At 39.5% G+C, this 21,820-nt stretch overlaps 1 protein-coding gene across 1 annotated transcript in view; it reads left to right on the top strand.

Annotated features, from left to right (window-relative positions):
- The window catches only part of MARCHF11 (membrane associated ring-CH-type finger 11), a 97,676-nt gene that overhangs the window by 57,032 nt on the left and 18,824 nt on the right, over positions 1-21,820 (top strand). Inside the window, exon 3 of the mRNA XM_074329058.2 lies at positions 16,817-17,009. Within this exon, the coding sequence (XP_074185159.2) occupies positions 16,817-17,009 (193 nt within the window). The remainder of the gene's footprint in view (positions 1-16,816; positions 17,010-21,820) is intronic.

Genomic DNA, 21,820 nt, shown 5'->3' with positions numbered 1-21,820 from the left:
CACAGTAGCCCTCTGAGGTGAGTAGTACTATCCTGTTTTGCAAATGAGGACACTGAGACTCTGAAAGGTTAAGCAAATTTCCAAGGATATATAGGGAATGGCAGAAGTGGGCCTCTGACCGAGGTCCAACCACATTGAGGTTTGTGATGTAAATTGACCATCACCAGGCGGAGGGCACAGGCACGTAGTCAGAAACATAGACGCATGCACACGGACACCAGCATGCACACACTCGTTACGCACATGCCATCTCCGTGAAGGAGAAGCACAGCCTGGAACACACCCTAACGTGCCTCAGCTGCCTGGAAGGACAGGCGCCTCGTTTTGTGCTGCCGCCTCTCCCGCTGCCCTGGTCTTGTAATGCCAGTGAGAGCAGCTTCCAAAGATCCCCTGGGCCACCTCCCCTGGCCTGGCCTCCCAACTGCGTGCTCTCTGAGCCTCTGGCTTTGCAGTCCTCTCTTCACCGTCCCTCCTCTGTCCCAAGCCGGCTGAGGCTTCCAGAAGTGACCCTCTGTGCTCCTTTCCCCCACATGGAGCTTGTCCTGTCCTAGGAACAGTTCTGCCACTAGCAGGTCCCCTTCCTCTTTGCAGGACTTTCCAAGTTCTGAACCACCACGGCTACCCCGTGCCTGTCCTCCTTCTTTGTCTCTTAGACCTAGAATGTCAGATACAGGCTTTATTTATTTTAGTGAGGGAGCACATTTAATGTTGTTGTAGTTATTTAGTAATTTATTATTTATTTGGGCGTACAAGTTTCCTTATTTTACCATTTGCAAAGTATGCTTAGCTCCAGTCGGGCACGCCTCCTCCCGGCCCCCCCAGTTTTGTTTGTTCGTTTACTTTGTTCTTTAGATTCCACAAATAAGTGAGAGCACATGGTATTTGTCTTTCTCTGTATGATTTATTTCACTTAGCATAGTACCCTCTAGGTCCATCCGTGTTGTCACAAATGGTAAGATTCCATTCTTTTTTATGACTAAATAATGTTGTTTGATTACAAAACTTTTGTCAGATTTGTTGAAGAGTCAATTATCCTTTAATAGGAACATAACCTCCAAAAAAGCAATAATACAGGATCTGATTTCCAGAAAAAATCAATAGTACTTCCCCTCAGGTCCTTCACTTTTCTCCAAGCCACTTAGTTTATTTTTTCACTCTCAGGCATTTCTTGGGGGAGGTAAAACTCTAGAAAATGCCTTTATATCTTCTATCAGATAAATCTTGTTCATAAGTAAAGTTACTTAAAAGCTAGTTCAGCTGTCATGTGGCTGAATTCATATTCATCCCTTCTGTAATGTTTATTATTTTGGAATGTTTTTCAGGATAGACTGAAATTTCCTAAGAACTACAGGAGCAGCTTTGTTAATACCTTGCCTGCAGCCAGGGCCCTGGCTGTCGTCTGGCATCACAGGCCCTCCCCCAGTCACCTCTGATGTTTTGGGCCCTGGGGCAGGAGGTTTCTGCCACTGTCATAAGTGAAGGGCCAGCTCCCTTGGATAGGCAAACAATTCAGAGTGCATAGTACACTCTTACATCTTGTGAATAGTTCATTCACGAGAGTGAATAGCCCATCGTATTGAGACAACAACCCAAGTTGAGAAAGGGAGGAGTTGCAGGGTATTTTCAGAGTAGCTGGAACCCTGGACCGATTTCAGTGGTCATGCTCACATCCCACCGGGCAGCTCGGCGGCCTTGCCACAGCAGTTCACTTCTCTGCATGGACTACTCTTTTCCTTAAGATGAAAGGCCTTTGAGGAGCTTTCTGTCTTCTTCTAAGTGTGTTTTTTTTGAGGACGGGTTCTAAATTGTGTAGATTCAGATGCGGGATAGGCTGAATTCAGTCTTTGGTGGACACATTTTTCATTCATGCCCACTGTTTCTCTCAGTACCAGATTTCTTCTGCTTTTCTCTCCTATCCAAAGAGCCATCCCTTCTCCGAAACAATACAATCATTTAGTCTGTAGGGCAGTTTCCCCCCCTGAGGCCTAAAGGTGGCCTGATCCAGGAGCTGCTTGGCACCAGAATGTTAGCATCATTCTAACCTTTCTAGATAGCTTTCTTCCAATTCCCAACCCCAAACAGAAAAGGCCAACTGTTTCTCTTATTTTGCGTGATTATAGTGTGTGCAGACGTAATGCAGGATGGCCACACAGTTATTATGAATGTTATAGTGACCTTAGCCTTGGATGAGGGTAGCTCAGCCTGTTCATACGTCTATCCATCCATCCATCCATCCATCCATCCATCCATCCATCCATCCGTCCATCTGTCCATCCCTATTCATCCATCTGTTTGTCCATGTGGCTGTCTGTCTATCATCTATCAATCATCCATCCTCCCTTCCTCCCTCCTTCCCCTCTCTTCGTCCCTCCCTCCCTTCCATTCACCCATCTATCTCTATCTTATAAAGAACTGTTATAAAGAACTCTTTATAAAGAAATCTTTCCATAATGAATATGCTTTTTCCTTATCAATGCTTCATGCATTCATTTAAAAAATTAGCATGCTGTGCTAATATATACATGCAGGTTATTACACGCAGAATCACAGCGTTTGAACTTGTTTTTAACTAGGCGTCTTGAACATATCAGCACATGTGTCACCACCTGACATTGTCCTCTCTGTACCACCCATTTCTCGTGCATTTTCTGGCCACAGTCACCACATAATGAATGCAGTTTGCTGGCATAGCTCATGGCAGTATCCCCTTCTGCTCTACTGCCTGGCCTGGAAAATGGTGGGTTCTCAGTTCAAATGTGAGCAAATGACCTAAAGTTTAAGCAAAGGGAAGATCTTGTTAGTAAGAAAAAGCTTGTTCTTTATTATTCTTATAAAACCCTTATCAATGGGAAAACTGCTAGACAGTAAGGAATTCCAAGAACTAGTGGGAAGGCATTTGTTTACTTATTTTATTAAAATATTGCTCAAAGTAAAGATAAAATATAAGAAGATATCATAGCTTTTCCTCCTCCCATCCCTTCCCTTTAAGAGATTTGTCCGAGGTCAGACAATTAAGTTTGCGAACTCATCCTAGAAAAAGTGCTACATACCTCATTGCTGAATGTCACTACAGTCACCTTCAAAATATTCCCTTTAGGAAGCTGTGCACCAATGCCAGTGCTTAATCCACCCTTCAAAGCAGCTTTGGAACTCTTTTTCTGAAATGGCCATCAGAGCTGTTCTCGTATTACCCATGAGGTCCTGAATGTCATCAAAATGTCTTCCTTTCAATATTTCCTTCATCTTCGAGTAAAGAAAGAAGTCATTGGGGCCCAGATCAGGTGAGTAGCGAGGGTGTTCCAATACAGTGATTTGCTTACTGGCTAAAAACTCCCTCACAGACAGTGCCCTGTGAGCTGGTGCATTGTCGTGATACAAGAGCCATGAATTGTTGGCAGAAGTTCAGGTGGTCTAACTTTTTCACGCAGCCTATTCAGCACTTCCAATTAGTAAACTTGGTTAACTGTTTGTCCAGTTGGTACAAATTCATAATCCCTCTGATATCAGAAAATGTTAGCAACATCGTTGCAACAAGTTCGTGAACTTAATTGTCAGACCTTCATAGTTTCTTACGTCAGTGGAAAAGGATTTCTTTGCACTCAAGCAAAGTGTTATGCTAACCATGGCAGCATGGCAGGAGTTGGGACGTGGCTAGAATGTAACTGGGAGCTGAGTGTCAAGACACACTGGTGATCACTCTTCCATCAGACTTCATCTAGAAGCAGAGAAGTTCTCAACTACTGCTCTTGAAATAATGATGATAAATTATGAATGAGCACCAGCTATGTATGTGCCCAGGCACTGTGGTGTATGTGTGTGTGTGTGTGTGTGTGTGTGTGTGTTCTCATTTAATTCTCACCACAACCTTATAAATAGTTACTGTTACACCATTTTAAAGACGAGGACAATAAGGTCCTTCTTGCCCAAAGTCATATAGCAAAGAGGTGGGAATGTCAGACCCTGTCCAAGGTGGAAATGTCTGGCACTTCCACACTCTGTATCTGGTGTGCAACTTTCTAGGAAGAAAAAAGCTGAGCAGACTTAATTTAGGCGAATGGTCTTTTTAGAAGTTCCTTTTCTCTTGGGTTGCGCTAAGAGTTATATTTAATTTTAAAAATTAAGTACATTTCAAGTATTTTAGGATAGAAGATAACACACATGAACTAAGCAGATAATTGCCAGAATAATTTCACTCATTTTGCAATTTTATAGATTTTTTGAGGGTTTAAAAAGTAGTTTCTTTGAGGTATAATTTGCATAAAATTTACCCCTTTTGGTTGCGTGCAATTCAATGATTTTTAGTAAATTTATAGACATGTGCAACCATCACCACATTCAAGTTTTAGAACATTTCTGTCACCCGCCCCCCCCCCCCATGAAAAAAAAAAATCCCTCATGTTTTTAAGGACATTGTGTTAGAGAATTCCTAGGAGATTATAGGAGAAGGAGGTGGAGAGGGGCAAGAGGAAATGTGGGAAGGAAAAGGGAAGGTTACGTAATAAAAAGAAGTGAGTGTTTGGGGGGTTGTAGAGCAAAAAGAGGTCTTAGGGGTGATGTAATTGAAATCTTCATTTTAAAAATGAGAAGAGAAGGGTGGAGAAGTTGGGCAGCCTGCCTGCATTGGTGATACACCAAGAGTCTGGTTTACTGAATCTCAGCCTATTGTTCCTGGAGTTACCACAATGCAAAGAATGATCAGTGATTGGAGGACTTCCTCAAAACTATCCTAATTATTCGTGATTCAAACAACTCTTTGTTTGTTTGTTTGTGTTTTGCTCATGATTTGTGGTTGGAAAGGGTTCAGCTGCATGATTTGTCTGTGATCGCTGTGACGTGTCCTGAGGGGCTGGGGCTGGAGGATCCACTTCCAGGCTAACGCCCTCACTCACATGGCTTGTGCCTCGGTGCTCTTTGGTCTCCTTTGGTCCACATGGCGGTTCATCTCCCAGGGCCTGTCCGCGTGGTTTGAGGTGCTCCTGGCATGGTGGTCTCCAGGTAGTCATACTTAGATGACGTGGCTTTCAAAAGGGAGGAAGAAGACGCTGTCAGGACAGTTAACATAAGTGCTTGGATTTGATATGTAAAGTTACGTCTGCCATAAACTCTTGGTGAGAGCCTCCCGTACACGAGGTGGAGGGCTCCATGCGCTTCTTGGTGGGGCCAGGCCTGCTCACAGGGCAGAAGAGCACATGGGATACGATATGTTGTTGTGCTGACCTTTGGAAAACACAGGCAGCAAGAACAGGACTGGGCAGGTCGACCTCCGAGACGTCCTGTCACGTTCAGACCTGGTTCTGTCTTGGGAAGATCTAGTAGCCATGGCCTTTTAGGAGAAAGTTGAAGCTCCATAGCTAATCCTGGAAGCCCCTCACGAGCCGGCTCCCACCACTTACCAACGTGCATTCTACTCTCCAGTAACAGTAAAAATCTCACTGTCTCCCAAGTGTACCAGCTCCTGTGTACTGCTTCGCCCTGTCTGCCCTTCCCATCTCTTCCCAAGGCTTCAGCACACTCTCTCTACCGAGCACTCTTCTTAGCTGTCCTTTCAGTCTCAGCTCACATGTCACATGGAAGCCTTTTGTGTGTCTTTTTCTGTTTGTGGGGTGATCTTGTGAGAAGAGGATGTTTTTTCTCAGTCTAATGACTTCTTTAGGGTCTGGCACATTCTAGGCATCCAATAAGTATATGTTGAATGACTACATTCATACATGTCACAGATTAAAGGGGGCAGCCTTCTGTGTGCATCTGTACATTGGTGGTGTCACAGTGAGACTTCTCTAAGCAAGAATCGTGGCGGAGCCCAGTTCCACGGAGTAGACACTGACTCCTTAGGTGTCACTGCTCAGTTTGACGGGCTGTGTCTTCCCTGTTACTGACTCAGCCACTTGATAGTGTTACAGCCACTGGTTCAGTCCCCAGGACCCAATTATGGAAAGAGAGTAAGGCATGGAAGCATCAGTACACAATTATTCTGAGACCACTATGTCAAATGTCATTTTATAGAGAAGAACACTGAGGTCCTTATGAGAAAAATAACTCACTTGGTACTAGAGCCAATTCACAGCTCTCTGTCCCAGCACATCATATTGCTTCCCGTAGCCAAAAAAAAGCCGCTTTGTAAAGACCCTGCCGAAATCTGACAGAAGTGGTGATCTGCCTCATGCTGTGGGTCCTGGTCACCAACAGTGCCGTTCTGACCACTAGGAGAATGCACAGTGTTTGGTCTATGTGAATAGAGGTATGTAAATGGGAAGGTAATTGCTTTCCATGAAAATTCTGCTCCCAAAGCAAGGTTGAAAACCATAGCAGCCCATTGAGAGTTTCAATAAATTCCTAGAGCAAAGATAGTTTTCAACTCCTTCTGGAGAGAACAAGTAAATACAATTATGACCACCTCCTAATTACTTAGATAGAGATCCCCTGGGGTGCCTGTGTTTAAACATAATTAATACTGAATATTGAGAAGAGTAATGAAGCAAAAATGCATTATATGCAGACACAGTTTTAATTCATATGGGGCAAAACCTAGTTACTAAGACTAACTATATTGGACAGTCGACACTTGGGGCAAATTTCCCTGATTTGTAATAATGGATATCACCTGCTTTTGTTACAAAAAAGGAATTAGCACAGAGAGGGAGGCAACGGAACACTGAAGAGCTAAAATGTCTTTTTATTTTAACTTTTGGGCTGTTAAATCTGGACTGACAAGCCGTTGACAAGTGTAATTATATTGAGAGATGAGCTATGGGTGGTTCTGGAATTAGAAGAAAGCAGTGGAGGAATAAATATGCTGTTTTCTCAAGTGAGATCCAGAATCTTTGGTACTTCTATGTGGACTCCATACCCTGCAGTTGCTAAATTAACCTGACTTGCTAGTGAGTTTGAAAGTTGTTTTTCCTGTCAGTGATCATTTGAGAGATTTTTCTCAGTCAGGTGAAACCTTCCAATTAAGGATACGCCTCATCCCTTACAAGAAAACTTCGTACCTTCTGCTCTTTGACCTACCACTTCCTGCGAATCTGGAGATGGCCAGATAGGGTAGTCTGCAGGACTGTCTTCAAAGACTTGGCATCTGGATAAGTGACAACTTTTGTTCGGAGGGTTTTTCTGGACAGACGTTTTATTGGAAGGCTCATGGCACTTGTGTAATCAGTGTCCCGCTGCTGGCCATTCACAGATGCTTCTCCTGTTCTGCGTCCCTCCGACTGTGTGTCTCTGGGCCCCCTAGTCTGGCTTCTCACTGAGTAACTAAACCTTCACTTTGGATTCATTTCCTCCCCTCTTAGAATGGAACTTTCAAACTTCCCCGGCTTCCCTCATCTCTCTGGCCCAGCTCTCGATTCTCTGTCCTTGTGGTCCTTCTGCAGGCGGCCTCAGGCCAGTTTCACCTTTGTTTCGGTTCATTCAGGACTTTATTCTCCTGGCTCTGGAGTCAAAGGACACCCTTGCCTGTTTGCGCGTCCACCACCGTTGAGCCCAGTTGTTGTGGGGAAAGCTGGGAAGACTCTCAGTACGAGAATGAGTCTTGTTAGACGTCTTCTCCTCCCAGGGGCTTCCTTTCTGGGAGAAGACAGTTTCCTCCTGCTTTAGTCCTAGGACCGCAACCCACAGCCCTGGACACTCAGCCCAGGAACCTCTAAGGTGACCCTCTCCTCGAGGGGCTCAGCTTCTCTCTGAGCTGCAAACCATACTGAGCCTATCTCCACAGGCCTGGGACCTGGCTTGCCAAACCTCTTGGGATGTCCAGGTTTCTAGGAAAACAAAATGTATTGATGTTGTGAGTTCTGTGCAATAGCATGAACCACTCAAAACATTTCCTAGTACGGGGGGGGGCTACCTACCCATCCACCTCTCTGCATTTCTGTTGGTCACATGATGTAGTTCCAGGTATTTTAATTAAACAAAGCAATAATGTGTTGCCAAGACGCTGTCCCTGGAAGGATATGCATTACCAACAGCCCAGGGAGCAGTAGCAAAGGTGGTTCCCCCAAGAAAGTGGTTCAGAGGGTTTTCTCCTGCCTAGTTCTTGTGGAAATTGCAACCAGTGATGGGAGATACGTTTTTCTTCTTTAATCACTGTGAGTTAAAATTAGATTGATCACTGATCGATGATCATTCTGCGTGGTTTCTTTTCCAAAAAGGTGAAAATGACAAGCAGCCTTTGTTTTTTTGATACTATTTTTCTTGTATTTTAAGTTTAGATGTTAAATTTGGGAAGAATGGTTTTCTGAACAATAGTCTTCTAATACATAAGTGCTATTTATTGAGATCTTCTTTAGTTTAATTTAATCTTTTAGCAATGATTTGTAGATTATCTTTCAAAAATTTTAGTGCTGTGTAATTTTTAATTTGTGGTGCTTTTTAAGAAGTATTGTTTTTGTAATTTTATTTTCCAACTTTTTGCTGCTGGTATTTCAATACAACTGATTTTTTTTTTTTTTTTCACCTGGTATTTTGAGGCGTTGCTAAGTTAACCCCCTAATTTTATTAGGTTTTCTTGTCAATTCCTTTAGATTTTCTACATAGATTAATTATGTCTTCTACAAATAGAGACAATTTTATACTTCTTCCTTTACACTCCTTTTTTTTTTTTTCCTGGAATTTCCATATTGTGGCCGTCATCCTTTATTTACCTCCAGAATGTCTCCTTTACACTCTTTGTACCTGTCTTTTTTTTTCTTTTTTCTTTTTTTTCTTGCCTATTCCACTGAGTAGGGCGTCCAGTTCAATATTGAATAGAAGTAATAAGGGTAGTATCTTTGCCTAGTTCCTGATCATGGGTGGGGTGGAGGAGCGTTTTTTTTCCAACATAAGTATTACTTTAGCTTTAAGTGTTTTGTAGATGCTATTTTCAGGTTAAGAAGTTTACTTTCTGTTACTAGTTTTCATCATGAATAGGTGTTTGTCATAATTTACCACATCTATTGAGAGAATCTTTATCTTTTTTACTTTGTTGATAAGGTCAATTACATTGATGGATATTTGAATGTTATATCAACCTTGTGTTCTTAAGGTAAACTCCACTCACCCCTTTATAAATAGCTGGATTTTACTTGCTCATATTTTATAGAGGATTTTTTAAAAATTTGTGCTCGTAGAATATTGGTCTGGAATTTTTCTTTTCTCGTAATGTTTTTGTCAGGTTTTGGTATTGGGTTTATGCTGGCCTCATAAAATGAGTTGGGAAATGTTCTGTCCACCTATGTTTTCTGAAAGAGCATATGTACGCATGTGTAAGATTAATATTATATTTTCTAAATGTTTGATGACATTCTCCAGTGAAACCATCTAGTCCTGGAGGTGTTTGTTCATGTGTTTGTAGAAGTCTTTTGAATAAGCATTCCATTTATTTTATATACAGTTATTCATACATTTTATTTCTTCTTGAGTCAGTTTTGATAAGTTACGTTTTTCAAAGAATTTGTTTCATTGATGTTATTGAATTAATTGGCATAAAGTTGTTTATGATAACCCCTTAGTATACTTTTTATCTGTAGGATCAGTCATTATACCTCCTCTTTCATTTCTTGGTTAGTCTTGCTCAAGCTTTATCAATTTTATTAATATTTTAAAGAAGCAGTTTTATTTTCCTAATTATTTTCTCTAAGTTGTTTAGATTTCATCTTTTTCAGAAGCAAATTTCTTATGTCTGATATTTATCTCAGCTATGATTAGTTTATGAAGATGCTTTTCTATCAGAGAAGACCCATACCAAACCACGAAGTCACTTTTAACATGCAGCCTATAAATACAACTCTACGAAGAATAGGCGTATAATAACTGAATGTTGCATCCACATGTCAAATTGATTACACACTGAGATGTGTTCTGCCAGCATTTCCAATCCCAACTTTAGTGGTTCAATTTAAAAACCATCTGAAGATGATTGAAAATATGTTTTAGCTAAATTCATTCTACAGAAGAGGACACTTCTTAAGAGCAGGTATTCTGTCCTGTGACACTGGTGAGTAATCCCACTTGTCACCTACGTACTATAAATCATGATACTACAAATCTATTAGCTTATGATTCATATCTGGCCTGCCTTGTAAAAACAAAGATAAAACATTACTTTAGACTGAATGATTCAATGCACACTGAATGAATACACTTTCTCTGAGTTCAGCCTTATTCTCTCTGAGCACTTGTTATTTTCAGGGAGAAAATTGAGTTCTAAATTGAGAAGGTGCATTAACTCTTTCAGATAATGGAATGACAGCTACATCTTCCTAAACAGCTTCCTGGAGGCCTAATGAAATGTATGCCTTTCTTCAGTTCTTATCTTTCTGATTGGAAGTAATTTATACCGTGTTTCCCTGAAAATAAGACCTAACCGGACCATCAGCTCTAATGTGTCTTTTAGAGCAAAAATTACTATAAGACCCAGTATTATATTATATTATATTATACCTAGTCTTATATTATATTAAAATAAGACTGGGTCTTATATTAATTTTTGCTCCAAAAGATGCATTAGAGCTGATGGTCCAGCCAGGTCTTATATTCGGGGAAACACAGTACAAGGGGGAGACTCTTGTCTTGGTCTTACCTTGGCTTGGTCTCCCATCATTTCTTTAAAGTACATTCCTAGCTTTTCCTTCCACCCTTTTTTCTCTGAAGGCAGTAACAAACCTATGTTGATTAATAAGATTTCATTAACAAGGACAACAATTTTTGCCATGTTTCACAGCTATGTGTGGTAGTTATTGGGGTACTTATTTAATTTTCCATGAAGAGTGCCACAATAACATGGACCCTCACACAAAATGATACTCAGTTCTGGGCCACGTACATTGTACCTTTTTACAAGTGGTGGACCTTACTTGGTGCATCTATGAACAGTCGTGTATAAAGAGAATATTAAATAATCTCCAATGTGAGTTTATTTAATTTTTTGTAACGTTCATTAAAATTAAAAAGATATACTTCCTTGAGATTGTCTTCTTAATGTAAATACTTATTTAACAAACTGCAATTTTCAGACTCAAGAAATATTTGAGGATGCCATTTAGGAAGCTGTAGGTCAGATTTAGTCGGTGCTCTACTGAGCTGCTTTTTGCATAGGTTGACTTTTCCCCATCCTTATAACTACCTTTTAGATAGGTGTAAGCATGTCCTTTTTGTTTTTGCTTTCAGATGTAGGATGTGTCAGTGCAAGAAGGCAGAAAGAAAGAATGAGAACAGATAGAGAGAAAGGCATTCTAGATAGAACTTAGTTAGGGTTTGAAAACGAATCTGAGTTTAAATTCTCCCCTTTGTACTTACTGGTGGTTTGGTCAGAGATGGAGCTTTATCCCATAGGCAAAGACAGAATGGCCGTGAAGAGAATGTTCATCTGGCAGCCAGGTAGATGATGGAAACTAAAGTAAGGACACCGTATATTTATAGCATTTATTGGCTATTGGCCGTGAGGGGGAGAATTTCCCCTCTCTACCCCTCTTGAGTTCTTATGGGTGAACTAATAATAAAATTCAAAAAGGCCAGAATAATAGGAGAAAAAATAATTTAATATTTGCACACAGGAGACCATAAATGATACTCTCAGAATGATGAACTAGCAGCTTTCTGTACTTTTTAGGCAAAGAAACAATAAATTTGATGAATTGACAGGACAAAGATACTTGAGTTTGGGTGCTCCCCAGTGAGGAATCTAAACTGAGTTTGGGCTTGGGTAGCAAGGTTTGTTTATGGAAGCTTTTTGGCCCTGGATTCCTTAACTCTAGTGATAAGGTTATCTCTCTTAGGAACCTCAACCCCCCACCAGAACAAGTAGGGCACCTTTCATAGGGGAGATTTATATCCCGCCTTCAAAGCAAGGGAGAGCCAACATGCCCTTCTAGCACTGGCTGCTTGTCAGGTAACTTTAATTCAGAGTAATCAGTATGCCATTTTGGTATATTTTATGGTACCCGGCTCTGGGTCCCAGCAGTGTGTTCAGCTGTTTAGTGAACATAAGGGGAGATGAGACTCAGCTTCTGCTGTTATGAAAACTGTAGTCCATGAAAAAAAGGGAGATAAACATCTATCTGTGATCCAAGTGAGTGAAATCTGCACTAAACAGAAGTATAAGCAGTGGATTGTGGGGTCCAGAACGAGGGATTCTGCTTAGAAGAAGAGTGGCAGGAGGGGGTTAGGTTTAGATGGCATTAGAGTCAGTCGTAGATGGATGAGTGATTTCGTGAGGTGAAAAAGGGGAGAAGGGCATTTCGTGCTGAGAAAGGAAAATGTTCAAGGCAGAGAAGGGGCCGAAGTGAAAAGTACATGGCATTTGGGAGAATACCAAGAAGTCAGATGAAGCAAAATTGAGGAGTGTACCTCTCAACCTCTCTCCTTCCTCTCTCTCTCCTTTCTCCCTACCTCCTTCCCTCCTTCTTTTCCTTCCTCCCTCTCTCCCTCCCTCTATCACTCAATTCCTTCTTTCCATCCAACTTGTAACTTCCTTCCCTCTCTGCCTTGTAATAGTCCTCCATCCTTTCTTTCATCTTCCTGCAACTATCCTGTGCCGGGCACTGGGAATATGCGCTGAACCAAGCATTTAGCCCCCCTCGGTGGAGCTTAGAGTCCAGCCTGGCAGGGGCAGCTCTCCTTTCATTAGGAATGTAGGCTTGGGAGTTACACAGAGAATCAGGGAATGATTCACAACTAGAATGATTCACAACTAGCTGGGAAGCTATTTCAGTAGACCCAGAGAAGACAGACTCAAAGCTTTTATCAGTAAAATCTCATGGCCCTGTGAAGATGGGGTATATGCAATTGATTGTTATCAGAGCTCAGTGGAATTATTGCACAGTATAGTGTAAAGGTTCAGAGCATGAACCCAGCAGCCAGACTACCCGGGTTTGTGTCTCAGTTCCAGTCCTTACTAGGTGTTTAACCTTGGACAAATTGTTTCATTTCTCGGACTCAGTTACTTATTTACAAAATGGGGATTATAATAGTAATACCTCCCTAATAGAGTTGTCATGGGGATTAAATCAGTTCATAGGTGTAACTGCTTAGAAAAGTGCCTGGCACATGTTAGCCCTATATAAATATAGGCTATAATTATTTAATTATTTCCAGTTTGCTAAATAAGAATGAACTTCTAAAAGAGGAGCTAATCGGTCCCTCTTTTGCTAGAAACAATACGTCCTGTAGTTTGTGTAGAAGTGACTAGCTTTTCAGGATTATAAAAGTATTAACACATATCCCAATGTTACGGGGAAAAATAAAATAGTAGCAATTATTCAGAGCCAATCTAGTTATTGTTCTATTACTTCCCTTTCCAATCTTGGGAATAAATTTAAGTGAAAAAAAGTAAACATACATACACACACACACATATAGATACAGATATAGATATAGATATAGATATAGATATAGATATAGATAGATATATAGATACAGATACAGATACAGATAGATACAGATGCAGATGCAGATGCAGATGCAGATGTAGATGCAGATACAGATGTAGATGTAGATGTAGATAGATATAGATATAGATATAGATGTAGATAGATATAGATATAGATACAGATGTAGATGTAGATGTAGATGTAGATACAGATACAGATACAGATACAGATATAGATATAGATATAGATGTAGATAGATATAGATATAGATACAGATACAGATACAGATAGATACAGATATAGATATAGATACAGATACAGATACAGATACAGATACAGATACAGATATAGATATAGATATAGATAGATATAGATCAAGTTTTAGAGGAGAAAAGTATGTTCAGTGGTTTACTAATTTTGCTTAAGATTCAGAAATGTCTTACAAACTGAAATCCAGGCCTTGGGTACCATTGGGGTAGAGAGAGAAGCCCCAAGAGACTCATCTTCTATTTTTATTGTCTAAGCTAATGGTCCATTAGCACAGCTCCTTGAGGCTGAGCCTGTAGATAATGTGTACCGTCCAGGGCAAAGATGCTAGGTGGATGTTTCCTAGTGGTGGAAAGCAGCATTATTTTTCCTAGAGGAAGAATGTGAACATTCCCACTTTTTGCACATAATGGTAAAAATAAGAAAGATCAGTAGATAGTGGGCAAAGAAATTCCCAAGATAATATCAGTGTTCAAAGGAAAATGCCTATGTTCATAATTAGTTTAATAATTTTGGTTTCAATAATGGTTTGTTCTTATTAGCTATTCAGTTAAATGGTGTTAATTTTAAGGTCCATCAGTTGAAGAAGAACATCTATGCACTTTCAGGCAGGTTTGTATTATTAGCGAAGTGATATAAAATGAAAAATTTCAGTAAGCTCATTACAAATTTGAACTGTTTATCTTTTAAAAATAAGCTTCAAAAATCTTAAATTCTTATATCCACAACAAAAAAATAATATCTAATGTGATAAGGATCAATAATTAAGCTTCCCAGTGTATAGTAATCAAGAGTTGTTCTTTTTTCCCTAGGTTCTGACATAACTTTAAACATAGTAATTTCAAATTGCCAGGTATTTACATCTTTAATCATTTTAAATTTGGTATCACCAAGCAAGCGTGAAGCATCAGTGTTTCTTATTTCTAGTAAGTCTGTCCTTTAATCACTCAGCTTTTCTACAAAGGAACAGCTAAGCCTCATGTGTCGGAAGCCTGCCATCTGAGCACGGCCTCGCACTCCTTGCAGTCAGGTTGACTCTGAGACGAGAGCCACCATAATTTCCGTGTTTCCCAGGAGTAGCACCACCACATAAAACCAACCCCACCAGTTCACCCAAATCCGTAGTAGGGCCTATGACCACCATGCTGTTACTGAATTGACCTGCAGGCAGTCTTGGATCAATTAATTAGTAAGCCTAATTGAAGTGAAATATAATTAACCATACAATATTAAGCTGTCCAAATTTAACTCCACTGAAATTATGTAATGAATCTGGAACATAAAGGATTACTAGCAAAAAGAAAACAGGTATCAGTAAAGATCACGCTTGGTGATCCTCCTCACTCACCTTTGACTGACTACCCGTGACTCTTGTGACTTAGGCAGTATGTATTTTGAAACATGTGGCCCACCATGTGAAAATCAAACACGCACAGACACACGTGCATGCACAAGTTGGACGCCTTTGCCTCATGGATTTAATAAATCTGTCTGATGTGATTAATAAATCGATAAAAGGTAACCCAGTACATATAGACACGGTAGCACCCATCTAGGATAGATACTAGTTGGAAGTAGTTTTCTATGTGGCTTACCATGTGGTTGTATTTGTAGAAAATCTTAGTGAACATCAGAACTCAACGAGACATTGACACTTCATCCTTGTTTGATGACACCAAATTTAAAATGGTTTAACAGTCAAATGCCTGGCAGTTTGAAATTAATGTGTTTAAAATTATATCATGAAGTTAGTGAAAAGACAAATCCAAAAACATGCTTGAAATACAACATTGATTGATTTGTAATGGTAAAAAACCATATTGATTAGTTTAATTATTCATCCAGAATTATAAAAGCAGGCACCATTTTTCCACAAATGAATCTTCATATTGAAACAATTAGAAATATCTTTCTTGTAGAATCCTACCAAACTGTCATTCGATTCTGTTTTTTAAAATAAAAATAAATGATTTTAGACAACAAAATATTTCAAATGCATTTTGATATTTAATCTTTAATAAGTGTAGAATTTAAAAGTGTATGCATGAATATGCATGGTCAAAGGCATACTTAAATAATATATGTAAATTATTTATGACGAGAGAGACACAGAGACAGTAAGGGGGAGAGGGAAGTTATGGGCAGAGATAGACGACTTGCCATTTGGCGATGTATATATTCAGACTGAAGGTAAGTAAAGAATTTAAGAAAATACCAGATTCACCTAATGGACGCTGATTGTTTAAGCTCATTTGTTTTTAAAGGTTATTTAAACTGTTTAGGAATTATTTTTGACAAGCCATATGTTGCAACAGCCAGAGCTCTTTCACACAGAAGATTGCGCAGGTTGTTTTGAGTTTCATTGTTTACTGGCAAACCGTAATAGCAATTTTAGTTTTGTTTCTGTCTCAATTATGTGAAAGTGAGAACATGACTAATTAATTCTCTCAAGTTGATAACACCCTTGAAAATTTTTGAACATTTATACTGTAAATCCTCTCAAATTACTTTCCCCACTGAATAGTGTGTGCTGCATACAGTTTGTGAGTTTCAAAGATTCTCCATTTGGGTACAAATTCTAAATCTTGACAAAAATGGCTTCATGGATTACTCTATAGATAATTAAATGTCAGTGATAGCTGAGTAAATATACCAATAACTGATAATGTACCATTTTATAGTTCCCGTATAATTATTCTAGTGTTTTACCTTAAGCAACTTTTTCACTGATGTTCTTATATCATTTACTTATTTATTTTTCACATTTTCTCACAAAAAACAAGAAATTCCCTTTTTTGCAGTAGCCACATATGTTTAAAGCAAAATAAATTTCCAAATAGAGGAGTCCTCATCATGTTTCTTCAGGTTGTTTTTAATTTCATGCATGTGTGAAAGAAGAGAATGTAATTCCCAGGTACTAAATGTCCCTCAGCCGTTCACGTTCAGTACTGCTATCTGGAATAAAACGAGATTGAATTTGCAGAATGGCGAATTACTGAAAATAATGACACTAAGGCGATTCATTAATCTTTATCTGCTTGTCTATTTGTTATAGCCTGGATGAAATGGAAACATTCATTTGGGGGGCCAATCAGATGGAAAAGGGTCTTACTATTATGAAGAGAAACATGGGGCTGAAAATGTTTTTTTTTTTCCTTTTAAAATTATACACAGCGCCTTTTTCTTACATGCCTCTGTTTTTCTTTTAGTGGCAAAGCATTTCTATAACACTGGTTGAGAAAGTTCAGATGATTGCTGTAATCCTAGGATCCCTGTTCTTAATAGCCAGTGTGACCTGGCTCCTCTGGTCGGCCTTCAGCCCCTATGCAGTGTGGCAGAGAAAGGACGTCCTTTTTCAAATCTGCTATGGAATGTATGGTTTTATGGATCTAGTGTGCATAGGTAAGACCATGCTATTGAACGTTAACAAACTGTCAGTAATCCGTTTCTTGCAGCTATCGTATTGTCACCAGTTGGATGTAATAGAGAATGTTGGGGTTCGCACGGTCTTCATTCGTGCGAACGAATTAACTATCTGGGGCATCACAATCTGGCCACTTTTCTCACAAAGCAGAGCATCTGTATTCCCAAGTACTCTGAAAAAATTAACAGGATAATGCCCATGTAAAGTGATATATTTTGCAATGCGAAGGAAGGAGGAGTGGAAGAAATTATTGGGAGTGGGCGATATAAGGACAGACATTGATTTCTAAGGAATCAGAGCAAATCAGTCTCCGTTCACAAAGCTGGGATAGTATTGACTGGTGACGATGGTGATCATTGTGTTTGGGGACAGGACCCACACCTGGAGGTCTTAACATCATGGATGGCATGGTGACTCAGATTCTGCAAGGGCGCAAAGGGCTCCTTGGAAGGGTTTAGGCTTGGGGACAGTTTTCCTTGCTGCCCTGTGTCTCTTTGTTTCACATTATATTCAGTGGCTTAGAAGAGAAAAAGGATCAAACATTTTAGCTTAAACAGATCCTACGATTAAAGGTTACTTACATGTTTCACCTGATCTGTTGTTTCCCTAATGCCATGAGGAAATGGAAACCGATTCATGCCCTGGTCCTGCAGTGCATACGGTGACCAGTTGGCAATAGGGGGTAGGGATAGAGAGGGACAACACTGTACCGAGGAGCCATTCCCTGTTGTGATGGGGTTTAGAGTTTAGTGGGATGTACAAAGAGCTGAGGGCGGCAGCCATGGTTTAAAGCAGTGATTCTCCAAGAGTGGTCTGAGGACCACCGGCAGCAGCAGCCTGTGGCCCCTTTTTAGAAATGTGCATTCTCAGGCCCCACCCCAGACCTGTCGCATCAGAACCTTTGGCCCCAGCCACCTGTGTTTCACAAGCCCCCCCCAAGGCTCTGATGCACGTAAAGTTGACAACTGCTGACTTCAGGGGATGGTACTCCACTGGGGTCAAATGACTTAGCCTATAATCCTGGCCTCCACTTGAACACATCAGTTCCGTCTGTCCATATTCCTGTTTTCTCCCCTGTAAAAATGGGAATAACCAGTCCCAGCTCACAGGCCTAAAGAAAGGAAATAGTGATTATAAAATAATGTTATTAATTACAGGTTGTAGATTAAGTGTATTTGAGTAAGTCACAAACATTGAAATAGTTTGACTCACTTAATGCCTCTGCTCACTAGAGCCTTAATGAGGCTAGCAGTTTCAATATTCACAGTCATTTTTTTCTAAGAGAACTCTATAAATTTTAAAGTTTGATCAGCTTGAATTTCCCCTCCTTCTTTTCTCTTTGTCACTAGTGCAAGACTAATAAGAAACAAAATGATCAAATTTCAGGCCAGAAAGGCAAAAAGAAGGAAGGGAAATGCCATGAATAATATGTGAACTGAGCAGATGTTGCCTGGATAATTGGACTAATCATGTATATGAACAATTTGCATTCAATGTGATAATGCATATGTAAGCAATTGGAAATTCTAAATCTCGGTACAAGTATAATCTCTAGGGTGATGCTCTAAATAAAGAAGAATCGCAAATTGTTCTATAAATCCCTCAGCAAATTCAGAGATAGTGGTTATTTTGTTTTTCAACATTTTCAAATGTTATAAGATGTGGTATTCCGTTGATACTAAAAGGGGAGGTGAAAAACAAAAGAACCATTGGATTCCCAATCCAACCTGGAGGGAAAAACAATTCCAGTTGGCTTTCTTGATGTTATTATAGCACTAAAAAGGGCCATCTAGTTCCTGGCCAGGAAATCATTTTCCTGAATTTCACAGCTTGCATTTGAGTTATTGTATCTCAAATTTTGATTGTTAATGCCATACTTTTAATCAAGGTTATAGAATTCTGCTTTTGAAAGCACTATATATATGAACTAATGATCTTTCAACAATATATGACATATTTGGGATTTTCTTTTGAAATCTGGGTGTTTACGCAGTTTATAAAGTCAAGTTTCTTAGGAACAAAAACCAATTGACATTTTCCTGGAGACACTTTGGAGAGTGAATCTTTATCTAAATTTTAAATATTGACAATACTCTCCATTGTCTTTTGGCTCAAACCTAAATGTCATTACTCAATGATTTATTTGTATATTTTGAAAGATATTAAAGAATTCAGACTGAACAATATTGTTGATTTCCCTTAGCAATCTCATTAATTAGTCTGTTTGGGCCAAGAGAAAAATCTTATTTTTCCCCCCAAGAAATTAGGCAACTACCATAGCCAAGAAAGCAAATACAGGTAGGCTTCCAATCGCCAAATGGATCATAGGCTGTAATAGAGCCGATGCTTTCCTGCCCCCAAGGAGCTTCCACCCACATGGGGAGGATGGACATGTAAGTAGGTAACTGGAATGCAGTGGGATTTCACAGTTATGGAACTATGCACAGGAGATGATAGTTAGACAAAGTAGGGAGAGATTAATGCTGGGGTGTTGTGTGCAGTGAGGGGACAGTTTCAGGCAGATTTCATGGGCCAGTGAGAGCCAAGCAGGCTGATAAATGAATAGATGCTTTGCAAATGGGAGATGGCTTCCTTGTCACCATTGGAGGATGAAATATTGGCTTGCCATTAAGAGGGCTTTAAATAGTTGGAAACAGTCCTACATTCCTGTTCGGCTAAGCTTTTCAAACGTGTTTATACCTAAATGCTCTTTTTAAAGAATAATTCTTAAAATCTATAGAAGATTATTCTAGAATCAAAAAATGTTGTAATCCAGCCAGGTGTATATAATACTTAGTAGGAGATTATTATTGGATTGTTAAATAGCAATGTAAAGATTTGTAGAAAATTTATTTACTTGGGGAAATTTATTTACTTGTAACCAGACACAGTGTATTGGTTTGTTGCTTTCATTCATTATTAATTAGTGCATTTTCTGATTTCCCAAGATCTTTCTTGGGAAACTTTCCCAAGTTTCTTCTTGCTGTTAAAATTTTGAAGTCTCCCAAGGGTCTAGGTACTATTGTAGTTGAAATACCTAAATCAAGGCCGCCCCCCCAGTAGAGCTTTCTGCAGTGATGAAAATGTTGCATATCTGTGTTTTCCAGGATTATAGACACTGCCTACCTTCGGCTATTGAGCACTTGAAATGTAATTAGTGAGAATGAGAAACTGAATTTTAAACTTAATTTTATTTAAATTAATTTAAATTTAACTTAAACATGTGGCTAGTTGGCTTCCATATTGGACAGCTTTTGAGATGACGGAATTATAAATGCATGAGAGTTTTATTAACAAGTTTCACCTTGTCTGTATAAATAGGTGGTGTTTCCTTAATGACAAAGAAACTGTTCCACAAGAGATGAATAAAGTGAGAATGAGTTTAATAGGATTAAGAGAAGGAAGGGTATTAAAGGTGAGGGTGGTGCTCAAGAGGTATACAGAGCCATAAGAGGGAGACGTGCCTTAAGCAAATGAAAGTACAAAAAGATAAAACTTTATATTTGGGGAGCTCTTTATATATTTAAATAGACAGCATTCCAACTATAGTTGCACACCAGGAAAAATAATATAATGGCTTTAAGTCACTGAGATACTGTAGCCCAGGGGCAGTCATTGAGGGAGAAGTAATAACCCAAGGAGGCTCCCATTGGCTCCCTCCTAAGATTTACGCTGTGAGCACAGGAAGATTAGCAAACTCAGGACTGAAGAGCAAATGCTGGCAGAAGGCACTGGGGGCCGGATATGCTTTCTACCTCCGTACTTGGCACATTGAGAAAATGGAAGGCTCTCGCTTCCATTGGTCATGTGATTCAAAGGAAGTTTGGGCCATGAGAGGAATGTGCTTATTAGTGACTAAAAGATTGAGGGACTAAGCGATGGCCGCGAGGACAGGGAGTCATTTGATTAACTTGCATCTAAAAAGTGAGAGTAGTTACCAAGTCCTTTTGGTATCTGGTAGAACAGAGGTGGGCTCAGTTTATTGTAGAAGCAACAAGCTAGAACTAAAACCCTATTATGAGACTGGGATTCCAGAAACAGAGATAGCAGTGCTTATACTTAATCTCATTAACACATAAAGTAGTGCCAAATCCATGTCTGGAAAATGTTTTCATCTTCTCTGAGATACTAAGGGAAGGAACTGTTTATGGTTACAAAGTTGAAAAACCTTGAATTACTTTTGTTCTTTTAGAAATTTTTCTTAATTGTCCACATAAATATATACATACTCAAATAAAAAACACCTTTTGTACTTATAATTGTGAAATATATAAAGTTTTAAAAAGACCATTTTACTGGGCTTTCTGTTGCGTTTCTCCATTTACAGAAATGTCCCCTCTCAACGTTTTGATGCATAGCCTCTAGATCTGGGCACCGAGACATTTACGTATTGAATAGGCTTCTTCATTCAACAGTCTGATCTAGAGCTCTTTCCTTATTAGATGTATACTGTTTACTTAAACTTTCTTCTGCTGGTGGATATTTAGGTTTTCTCAATTTTTGCCATTAGGGACAATGTTGCAAAGGACATCCTGTTATGTATTTTTGTAGGCAGGATTCCGAGAAGTGGAAAGTCTGGTTTGGATAATAAGTGCATGTTACATTTGGCACCCTGAAAAACCTTTACCAGTTTATACCCTCCCCCTAATATATGGGATTTCCAGTTTCCCCACACCTTGACAAATGTGGATGTCACTTTTTGACATTGTAATTGGTAGTTTGAACTATATTGTGTAGTTTGAACTATACTTAACAGCACCAGAGTGGTTTTCTTAAAATCCATTCTACA

Source organism: Rhinolophus sinicus, chromosome 3 (genome assembly GCF_057876585.1).
Source record: "Rhinolophus sinicus isolate RSI-liver-muscle chromosome 3, RSI-T2T, whole genome shotgun sequence".
In the NCBI taxonomy this organism is placed as follows: domain Eukaryota; kingdom Metazoa; phylum Chordata; class Mammalia; order Chiroptera; family Rhinolophidae; genus Rhinolophus; species Rhinolophus sinicus.
The sequence above is the reverse complement of the archived record's forward strand: the minus strand, read 5'-3'. Positions and strand labels throughout refer to the sequence as shown.